We start from the raw sequence: 12,329 nt of genomic DNA on the forward strand, positions 1-12,329 counted from the left end.
TAAATTGCACATAAATATTACACATAAATATTTTTTTCACAATTTTACTACATCAATAATTACAATTTATTAAAGATACATTATGTATCTTACAAAGAAGATTTCGAAGAAATCGAAGTGCTATAGTTTTCTTAAGGTAATTATTAATAATAATTTATTTAATGACAATTTATTATTTAATGTCAATACAAAGAAATATTTTCTTTTGCTTCCGAAAGCCTCGCTTTGAAGGATACGTCTTATTTCGTAAATAACCCCTTCAATTAATTGCATGGAAAAAGTATATCGATCGTTTATTGTCTTCATACAATTCACTCAATTTTATCAGACGTATTATTATCAGTATTGCGTGTGAGCGCGTTGTCGACATTTTAAAACGATCGTATATGTACACACCAGCACAATAAAGTAAAATTGTTAACGTTTTGTGCAAGATTTCAAGCAAACAAACAAATGTAGTTTTATCGAATTCTGTGGTTTTTAATTTCGCATTCGTTTCAAACGTACGTCAAAAAGATTCGTTATATTTGGTTATGCATGGTTTTTGTGTTGAGCGCTTTTTTTCTCTTTATTTTTCTTTCACCCGAATACGGCGAGTTTCGCTCAGTGCATTTAATGCAATTCTGTTCAATCCTTTGTACGCTTGACGTTCTTTTTATCATGATACCAAACGTTAATTAATAGCGCTTTAATTTTCAATAATTCTGTACTGAGCACTAATTGCGAATTGCTGTTGGAAAATGGATTACCGAAAAAAATCATGCAATAACTTGTTAAGTAATATATCGCTTGTAAATTTAATATAAATGTAAGTAATGCAGTAAGGCAAAACGTATCACGACATAATTATTATGTCGTGACGAAAGATTAACATTGCATTGATTACACAGAATTTCATATGTGACAAAAATTGTGACAAATAAAAAGATATATTTTCAACTTATGAGTCTTTCGCTGATTTAACGTTTCAGTAATTATCTTGATAAAGTGGATTTTGCAAATGGGTAATTTCCTATTGCTCAAAGTTATTTTTATACAGTGAAAATTTTATTTTTTATAACAAAAAAAGAATGAAGATTGTGTGAATTCATTATTTAAGTTTAGTAAGTAATAATAGCTTGCTTAGAGAACAGTCAATAAATAGAATTTAATCAAACGTACTTTAGTATTAAAAACGATTAGCGAATGCTAACATGTCATGAATTATTTTTTTAAATTCATTAGTCATTTTCTGGTGGAAATGTTTCTATCGCTTCAATTAAATGAGAATTGAATATACTCGTATTATATTTGAATAACAAATATTAAAATTATTTAAAAAATTGCAAGATATATAATATACATAATAATGTATTACGAATATGACGAGTATTAAAAAGCCGCATGCTATTTTTCGGAAAAGTATCAATTTTATTTGAAAATCGTAAAAAAGGCCCAATCATTTATAGATGTTATTTACCGCTACGTTCAATATTTACACAGTATTTATATCTTAATTTTGTTAAATAATTTATTATCCAGTTAAATAGTTTATTATTTATAAATGCACATACTTCATTCGTTCTATTTTTCTCTCATTCGATCTTGACTCGCGTAATCTAAGATTATTCTATCGATTGAATATTTCTATCACATCGACGTGATTTTCGCAGTTGGCGATGTATGTTTGCAGGAGGTTGTCTTAGTGTAAGTACAACTTCTTGCTTTTCATTAATGTTGGTGACAATAAAAAATTATGGAAAATTAATTTCTAAATTAATTATTGAAAGTTGGTAGCTATTAAAAATAACTAATATGTATTTTTAATCTATAAAATTAAAATCTCTTTCCAATTTATTAAATGTAATCATTACATTGAATGCAAGCGTGGTGTAGCAGACATCGGGAAGCAACATACTGGTCTGCTATACCAAAGATCCCGGGTTCGATGCCCGGCAGAACGAAAAATTTTCGCTTATAGCTCCTTTTGGAAGGCAAATAAACCATCGAATAATATATTTGCCCAGAAAACTTCTCTTCAAAAATTATCGTTCGGAATCGACGTTTAAACTGTAGGTCTCCCATATACCTTGTGTACGATCAGTGTGCGCCCACAGGTTTATGAGAGGAAACGCCTATACGCTGGTGACAACGTATGGTACTTGAAAAAGAAGAATCATTATATTTATTGTAAATTATTCAACTTGTAAGTATCTTAATAGCGAATTTATTTCTGTCGGAATTTTTTCTCCTAAAACTTTTTGTTTTTTAAAATTTTTCAATATTTTATATTCTGATAGAAAAATGGAATTGTCTTCATATTCTTAATTCTTATATTAATATTTAATTACTTGTTAAATTTAGATACCGTTATTATTTAATTAAATTAATTCCAAGCGGCATTATTGTTTTATCGCTGTTGCAATAAATATGTGATGGGTGCGTTCCGAAATACGCATGAAGCGCGATGTATCGTTTTATCTTTCTTTATTATTTGGTGAACAACGAGGACAAATGATGATAACTCGGAACACAACCGATGATTAAATATAGTATTTATATAACAATTAAATTGTGTGATAAAACAAGGAGTTAATTAAAATTGATTTTCTTATTTTCTTTAATAATTCATCAAAAGCTAAAGTTGAAATTAGGGACTCTAACATATTGTCTCACCGTATTAATTAGGGATTAAATGCCATATTTGCTACAATCGTCGTCGACGCGAATATTAACGATTGTATCATCATTTATAACAAGTAAATACATAGCTCTATCATAGAAAATGTGTGCGTTGTTTTCCTAACAATCTAGTGCGGAGTAGATTTGTTTCGTTTTTCTCTCGCTAGGAGAATAATTTCTTGAGTCTACGATACTAAGTGCACGCCTCTTTATTTCCTTAACGCTTCGGCGTTCACTGGACGAGTTTCAATCGAATAGCATATACTATTGTACAATATCCGGCATAGATCGATCGGAATCGATCGCTGCAATGTAATCAGTCAGGGAGAAAAATTCGTCCGAGTTTCGAGAAGAAGTTACTGTCATGAAGTTCTACTTTCTCGTTGACCCGATCTCTTCTCGATCAATTGGTGAACGAAAGAAAAATCGTATGCCGGAAATTGTTCTTTACGAAGAACGATCAATGGTCATTCGAGTGATGGCGTAAAAACGCTCTTAAAGTACGGGCGTTGCATTTTAATGGCAGTAGTAATGGGGAATTTTTATTTTTTCCCTCACCGTAATAATATGTATATATTTACAGTCCAACGTACTACAATATTATATCTAGAATGTACGAAAATTATTATTCATTAGTTATGACTAAAGTGAATTCGATTAGATACACTCAATGTGCACTGATGCACATTAAAGCCATATACAAATTGACTTAAAAATACGGGTTTAATGTAAACATAAAAACGGATTAAACCATGAAATCTTCAATACATTTTATTAACTGTTAAGTAAAATCTGTATTTTATAATTTAAAAGATTTGCATCTTTTTTTACTTTTACATAGATTACATCTTAGTCAGAAATGACAATAGAATCGATGCCGTATCATGATTTCGTGAATTTGATGATTTCGACGTCGAATTGACATCGATTTGATGTCGATTCCATTGTCATTTCTCACTGAGATCAGTGTACAATGGCTTTAATATGAACTAGTGCGTTCAATCGAGTTCACTGTAAAAGTCCTAAAAACGTCGGAGAATTGAGTATGTCGATGCGTCTCCGACGTTGATTAACATTCCTTGCGAATAACGGCCTCAGCACAAAAATGACTGTAAATGAATCATGAAACGTGAGTCGTAATTATAGATCAAAACATTGTTGATTTACGATTAAACTCACGTTTCATCAGTTATCCAGCACCATCTTTGTGCTTATACGCACGGACGATTCGCGACAGACGATCGTTTAACCACAATGACAAATATCGTACGTGACGCTTTGCCTATAAAAGAAAACGAAAAAGGGCGAAAATAATAAATGACGACTCACAGTGACAACAACCACAAACTACGGTATTGAACAACGGCGTCAATGGTTGTTCAATTCCCTACAACTATCAGCTTTAGAATTCGTATGCTTTACTTGTTCTTACCGTACTATCGGTTATTCTTTATCATACTCTCATGTGTTTCATTTTTCGTTACAAAGTACAATATATTCTTATTGAGACGAGGTAACGCGAGATGCGTCGGCGACGCAAGATATGCATTCTCTTCTTTATAAAGAGAACAGCGAAGAGAACAAGAAATAATGTTACGTACGAATAAAGATATTTACATCGCTTATTGGAAAAAGGAAAAGGATCAAGAAGCGTTGAATGACAGAATTAATAATAGATGCAAAGTTACAAAAAGATTGTAATTATAGAAGTATAGTCATTAATAATAATAAGAGATTAGCAAAAACAAAGGAAGTTGATTAAATGTTTAGGATAGTAGCAGATGCAGTCGAATAGTATTTCGCGCTACCGACGCGCCATCGTCCGTTGCTTTTAAATATATATATGTATATATTATGCTCGTATAAATGGTTATGTTTCTAAAATTATTAACTGGTTATACACTTCGAGTAAGGATACACCCTAAGGTCTGTGTACGACGAGCTAGCTACGCGCCGATTACCTAATTAATTCGCGTAAGTGCGAGCGATTCCCAGCCCGCGTAAAGGACAAAACGCTCGCGAAACACGACTTTTGTCGTCCGAACGAAGTATTGTTTGCGTATGGATTGTTGTCAATTGTATTGTAATGATGTACTGCAGCTTCTTATTTGTATTTTATTGTAATGCAGAAGCTTGCAAGCTTCAAGCTTCAGTAAATTGCACACGCAGCGACAAGCTATAGAGTTATTGATACATCGCATTTAATAAAAAATCATTTAAAAAAGAAAAATCTTTGCACGCTTGTTACGGTGTTGAGTCTTCATTGTAAACCATGCAGAAGATGCTGCAGCAATACAACCGCGACGTCATCAACAATCAAAGCTATCTTTGTATTGGCTGCCTCGTTCTAGATTATAAATCTACAACGTAGGCTAAAATATGACATTAATTAACTTCGCGTTAGCTTTAATTCATGTCGAGATTTATTATTCCAAATTTTATTCAAATGATAATTTAATGCCCGTTCGCGTGCGTTTAGACGAACGACAGGCGGAGATCGAAGGCTCGATCATCGCGTTTAGTCCCTATTTCTGGAACATTAAAATTATACTATACAGTGTTACATCGTAACGTCCGTCAGCCTGATGTGTTACCCGATTAAATAGTGGCAGCTTCGTATTACAATTTACTTGAGCAGACTATGTAGGTACGTAAATCTCCTTGCGAATCTCACGCCCATCACGCGAATGATGTGTTCCTGTTTAGGAGATACCGAGTGCAATTAGTTCAAGCGACGACGCGACGTCGCCCCCAGTTCTCTCGTTTCAGAATTTCATAACGACATACATCGTTTTCTTTTTCGAGACAATTCTCACCCTTCTATCGATACTCTCTCTCTCTCTCTCTCTCTCTCTCTCTCTCTCTCTCTCTCTCTTTCTCTAGACAAACAATACGTTTTATTCTTCTAGTTTTTATCCTTCTCTAAAAGGAGCTTAACGTCCCACTCGTCATCTTTGAAATCGTCGATCGTATATTTTCGGTCACTCTTTACAAAATCGGAGCCCTTTTACCGTAATTTCGTCATTAAGGATAAGGAGATGAGATTGTGAATACTCCTAAGGCCAGGTCCGGGCTTTTGATCCTTAGGTTTTCTCTACGGTGCAGGGCTCAGGCGTGGACTACTGGGGCGGACACTTCACCACCGTTGTGGTAGCGAATTCGCTAAATTTCTTGTCAATGGGTACTCGATCGTCATAAAGAGTCGGTGCTTGTAGAATGATGCCTGCAGTACCCACCAAAACCGCCAAAGTGAAGATCCAGAGGAACAGGCGATCTAGCACCATCGCCACATATTTCCAATCCTCTTTTACCTGCGCAGAGGAATGATTTGATTGATTTATGGGAATATTTTCGATAGTGGCGAAGATAGTTTCAAGTTTTATACATAATCTAGATATTTACAAAGTAATAACTCCTTAAAAATTAAAATAATATTAATAAAAAGAACACAAAAAAATCGAAGATAACAAAAAAAAAAACAAAAAAAAAAAGAATCGGGCGTGGAAATGGATACGTAAATGAAATACATATAAAATAAAAATTAAGATACAATAAATTAATGCAATAAGAGCCAACATAGGATGTTAGTATGAAATTTGATTTATTCATAAATTGTCACAATCGCAAACGATTTCGGATTCTTATCAGTGCTAATTGTGTAAATCAAATTATAAATTATTAAAGATGCTAATGACAATTAGAATTGAACCAGCTGGGGGTAATGATGTATCAACGGTGTCATTGCATTTTCCGGTGCAGCAACACTGTGCAGCAATTTATCAAATCATTATTTTCAGTTACAATAGAAATAAAATTTACAACTTACATGAACGTTGAAGTATTTTTAAGCTATTAATATGTCGAAGAAACAAGAGGAGCAAGACATCACGCGCGCGCGCGCGCGGGGGAAAACCGGGGCATCATAAAGGACGGACTGTTAGTATCAGAAAGTCAAACTTTATTTATGATGGGAATATAAGCCTTGTGGAGGCCATCGGTGTCAGTTTGTAAATTGAGACCATTCTTCTGCTTTCTGATATTAAGCATCTCTGAAACCAAACGTCTCCGATAGCAAGGCTCTTCGTCTAAAATTACTCATCCCATTTAAATTCGTGATCAAGCCGTTTCCTACGCTCAGTTATGACAGAACGGCCAGAAGTGTTGTATCTAATGTGATTGCGATGTTCAGCAATCCTAGTCTTTAATTTTCTACTCGTCTGTCTCACGTATGACGCGTCACAATTATTACATGAAATCTTGTAGACCACGTTGTTCCTCGATGTATGTGGACAAATATCTTTCTCTACTTTGATGTATTTTTTCAATTTATTGGAACTACGGAAAGATATGATGTCGTTTTTATTGAAACGTTTGAACTTTTCCGTGTGGAAAAGGATGAATGGTACCGTAAGCCAAGAAATAGATTCATTCGTCCCGACATTGTCAGCCAAATTCTATGTGTTATGTGTCTATTTCTAATTAAATTTTTTATATTATACGTTGATTGACTGTGTCAACAATGAAGGTCAGTGGATAGTCATTGTCTAATAAAATGTTGATAATAAACGTCAAATTCTGTGTATGAAACCTAAAGTCTGATAATAAAAATACTCTGTCAATCAGTGAAAGAATCGTCCCTCTCTTTTGTGCCATGGGATGGTTAGAATTGAAATTCAAAGACCTCCCTGAAAAGGTCGGCTTACGTACCACTCAAAATCAAACCTGTTACCATTAATAGATATAGTAACATCCAGAAAATTAATTTCGTCTCCCCCCAATTCTGAAGTAAATTGTAAACGCGGATGGAATGAGTTAAATTGTTCTAATACCAAGTCAATTTTCGAGAAAACAACCGCAGTACAAATGTCATCCATCTGAAATAAAATGTTGCATCTAAGTCCAATGACATCAAGGACACTGTCTCCTCATCCCAAGGCCGCTATTACAGGTGATAAAAGATAGCCCATGGGAGTGCCAAAGTTTTGCTTATAAATTACATTGTTAAATGAAAAAAATGTGAAATCGAGAATGAACTTTATTGCTCCCAAAAACTCCTCTCTCGGAAGAGGGCAATCCCTGGAAATGAAACCCCACTGTTCATTAACACAGTCGACAGCTATCTCCATTGGAACATTCGTGAACAAAGATTTAACATCCAATGAAATTAATTTGTATTCGTCTGTAATGTGTAACCTTTTTAATTTTTCGACTAGTTCAAAACTATTTTTAATGTAACTGTTCGCTTTGGGAATGGATTTGAATAGTATGTTATGCAAATATGTAGCCAATGGATACAGCGGATTACCTATCGAAGAGACGATGACCTTTAGAGGACAACCAGGTTTATGAATCTTCGGCAATCCATAGACTGTCGGAAGTGATCCATCACTACAATATAACGTTCTGTACTTAGTTTCGCTAATATAATTTTTTGTTTTCCATCTGGTGAGCATAGACCTTAAAGCCGTCGTGAGTTTCTTAGTAGGATCTTTATTGATCAGAGAATATGTGTCTACGTCACTTAATAAAGTGGTCATTTTGTTCAAGTACGCGTCTTTGTCCAAAGCGACCGTGACGTTGCCTTTATCCGCGTGTGTAAAAATGATGTTGGTCATATCATAGATTGACTGTTTAATATTTAGATTAATATAACTGGTATTATACAATTGTTATTTTGTTGCTCATTTTTCGTATCTGAATGGCAATAATTAAACTCCGTTGTCTCAGAACGCTTCATTAAGATTTTTGTGATGCAAAAATAATTATGTAACCATTTAAAATGCTTTAATATTGTCTTTGTGGTAAAAGATACACGTATTAAAGGTCAGGTATAAGTTTCTATGCATACTTTCTCATCTTATTGCAAATAATCATCTGTCACGACTATCACTCATTTTTTTGGATATGTAATATACAATATATACTTTATCATATTTTTTATATAAGGGCGGTATTCATAGTCTATCCTTATTATAAGACCTTCTTAAGTAATGCCTTAAGATGCCAGATCGGCTGTCTGATTGGTTCATTGCATCTTGAGATTGTACTTAAGACAGTCATAAATATAAGATCTGACTATACCGCTCTAAAAGTGTTCAGGGCACCATCGATCACACTCTAAATGCACATGAGAAAACGAACTAACCTATACCTACGCTAGAATGGCAGTTTATAAGCGTAAACATTATTTAATTTTATTTTACCTTCATAAGTTTTCTATCTATTTATTGATTAATAATAGACTTATTTATGGATTTTTTATTCTATTAATTAATAATTATAGTTAATAGTTATAATATATTATGTTTTATCATATTAATGACTATGCTGAGACTGTGTAAGTTACTTAAAATTTCTTTTCAACTTTTATTACTGTTATTTCTTAAACTTATATGCCTAAACTTTTAATGTGTAATCCATATTGCCTTGAATATGAAGCATCTTGGATGATTCCTTAAAAAATATATTTTTATTTTTTCCTTAAAAATTAATTAATATATATTTATTAAATATATTTAATATATAAAATATATTTTTATTTGTATTTTTAAATATACGTAATTCTTTAATACGCAATTTTCTATATAAAAAAATGAAATAAAAAGATCTTATATTTAAAAGTACTAAATTTTTGTAGAGCCCGGTCTTTCTTATTATGTATAAAAGAAAAGCGATAACCGATCAAATAAAATTTTTATTAAAAGTTATGTTTCTCTATTTATTTCAATAGATTTTATACCTTAGTCGAGTCTTCCAGCATTTTGGTATGCTCCGCAATGAAGCGCACGCAGATGCAGGATCTGTGTACTTCCGGTGGACAACGGGAGTGCGAGAAGACGGGTGGGCTGCGCAGCGGGGGACTCTTGACTTCCTCTATGCCTGCGTCTCCAGAGAGATCTTCGCACTCGGTGTGTAACGGTAACGGTGGTAACGGAGGACCATGAATCAAGCAGCTGCCTCCAAATCTCGCATCGTCTGTAAGGCTGAAATAATCGGAGACATTGTTAGTTGTGTTCCTTGCTCGTTACTTTTAGTATCGTGAACGATATTTTTATCACTATTATTATAAAAAAGAGAATATTTTATTCAAGCTTAAATTTATAATTATAAGTAATAAATACGGCTAAAAAAATAAATCAAAACAAATAAAAAAGAAGGGCTACGAGCCAAACAATAACATTTAATGTTCAAATAACAAATATATATTTCGACAACGATCGTGTCATTTTTAATGTACAAACAAAAATAAACTTAATTTTGAACAAATGATCATTTAACGGCATATAATTACAAAAAAAAAGGAATTAACATGATTTGTTATCTCTTAGATGGTGACCCTTATAAATATCTGTCGCCACAGTTGGTATGTAATTGAGTCATACTTTATAGTCATTTGATGAAATTGCAGATTATAATCAAGAGATCTGTTAATGGAACACAATATAACTTAATAAAATTCAGTATATAATCATAAAAAAGTCGCAATTAAAACAGTTACTGATATATAAAGTAAAGTATATCCTTTTAAAATGGTCGGAATCGAATTACAAAAAATACACAATTTAAAATAATATAATTGAGAAAATATATAAAATCACAGAAAGAAGTAGACTATGTATACAGTTATAACAAAATCGCAATTAAATTATAACCAATGCTAATATACAAAAGACAATAACAATATATATTAATGTAAGACGATCTCAATCAAATTACCAAATACACAAATTAAGATGAAATAAAAATTAAAATAATTATACCTTAATCTAAGTCATATTGTTTGTTACAATGGTGTCAATTAATATAATCAGTTTTGTATCGCCAAACAATACATATACAAATAGGTAAAATGCGAAAAAGTTTTAAAACGAAAGAACTGGAAAGGATATGGATAGGAGTCAAGCGCAAAAGACGTCGTGCAAATAATATATCTATGAAGTGTAAAACTTCGTTATTCACTAAAACGCGCTTACATGTTTCGGCTTACTTTTGAGTCCTCCTTAGAGACAATACAAACTTACATAAACTGTGAATAAAAATTATCTTATCATGAGCTCCTCTACTTCGGGAATTTAAATGTCAGAATTAAACCCAAAAAGAGTGAAAGAAAAAGAAAAAAGAGAAATGAACGAAGAAAAAGGAAATAATCGAAATATCGAAATAGGGAATGTGAAAAATTCATTCAACAAAAACGTTATCAACAAAAACCTTAAGATTATAAATAATTATCCCGAAAATAAGAACGCTCACCTTGATCACAAATCACAAACTATATCGCAAATATTACTATGAATTATTCAAAAACGATCAATTCAAAAACCAGTTTTCGATATTTTTTTTGGCCAGTCATTGTCAGACACAGTGAGTCACTTTTAGTTTTAGCTAGTATTATTGAAGCTTACAAATAAAAAATTTTGCATTGGAACGTTAATCAATTCCATGAAAATGAAAGTTGGAAAGTAATAAAAAATCATGCCAGAAAGACTCATTACTGCGTACCAACGACACTGACTGACTAGACGTGACAACAACACAAGTCTTTATAGCTTGTCTATAATCAGGAGGGTAGGCCTTGGGAAGCCCCTCCATATCCGTCTGCAAGTTGAGTCCGTGCGTCTGTCTCCTGATGAATATCATCTCCGAAATCAATCTCTTCCTGTAGTTGATATTTTGTTGATATTTGAAATGTGTTCATGCAATTTTGTTTTTAATTTCCTTTTTGTTTGGCCCATGTAATTAACCTCACAATTCTCACATGATATTTTATGAACCATATTCTGATTAGATAATAATTCGAGTTGATCCTTTCCTTTTTTTATGAAACTTTTAAGAGTATTTGAAATGGTAAAGGCTTACAATTTGAATTTCATTACTATCGATAAGAAACTTTCAGATATTGATTTTACATAAGGAATGATAAAGAATTTTTCTTTAGTATGTCCATGATTTTTTTTATGTATTATATTCGTATTGTTAATATGATATTTTATTCTTTTTTGTATGGTAGAAAAAATAAACTGGAGTGGATAGCCATTGCTTAAGAAAATGTTAACAGCATTGATAAAATTTTTTCGGTGGAAATGAGAATGGGATAGTAGAATAATCTTATCCACCATGCTGATGATAATGCCTCTTTTATGACACACATGATGATGTGAATGAGAATTAAGGAACCTAATTTAGATAATGAACCATCATATAATAAAAGATTAATATCAGAAATGGTTCACATTAAAATGCAAAAGCAAGGTTTAAATAGACAGGTTGAAACTGAATTGCTACCTGAACCTTATCACCAAATTATAAAATCACTCTCCCCCTTTTAATTCATTTCCTATTCCTTGTTTTTCCTCTTGCTTCTACCTTCCCAATTTTATTCCCACTATTTTTACTTCATGCAGTCTTCCTTTCTCTCTGCTTCGTCTTTTCATTTCATAATAAAGGGTGGGCCATCTATTGGTACGTTTTTGAATTTCGTCGTATGGCAACACCAAACCGAATGGCATACTGTAAGGCCAGTAGAGGGAGCCACATGAACGAAATCGTTTTTCATTCTTGACGCGGATACTTTTAGCTTCACAACAAAAAAAAAATTAATAAAAAATATCAATGTATGCTCATTTGATCGCATTTTTAAAAACGTACCAATAGATGGCCCACCCTGTATA

General features: G+C 32.6%; 1 protein-coding gene across 1 annotated transcript in view; it reads right to left on the reverse strand.

Moving 5' to 3' along the window:
* Positions 1-4,307: 4,307 nt before the first annotated feature.
* Positions 4,308-12,329, reverse strand: part of LOC108755586 (acetylcholine receptor subunit alpha-like) — a 307,465-nt gene continuing 299,443 nt past the window's right edge. Inside the window, exons 11-12 of the mRNA XM_018498684.1 lie at positions 9,401-9,644; positions 4,308-5,972 (exon numbers count right to left, since the gene is read on the reverse strand). Of these exons, the coding sequence (XP_018354186.1) occupies positions 5,781-5,972; positions 9,401-9,644 (436 nt within the window). The 3' untranslated portion in view covers positions 4,308-5,780. The remainder of the gene's footprint in view (positions 5,973-9,400; positions 9,645-12,329) is intronic.

This window comes from Trachymyrmex septentrionalis, unplaced genomic scaffold (genome assembly GCF_001594115.1).
Source record: "Trachymyrmex septentrionalis isolate Tsep2-gDNA-1 unplaced genomic scaffold, Tsep1.0 scaffold89, whole genome shotgun sequence".
Lineage (NCBI taxonomy): Eukaryota > Metazoa > Arthropoda > Insecta > Hymenoptera > Formicidae > Trachymyrmex > Trachymyrmex septentrionalis.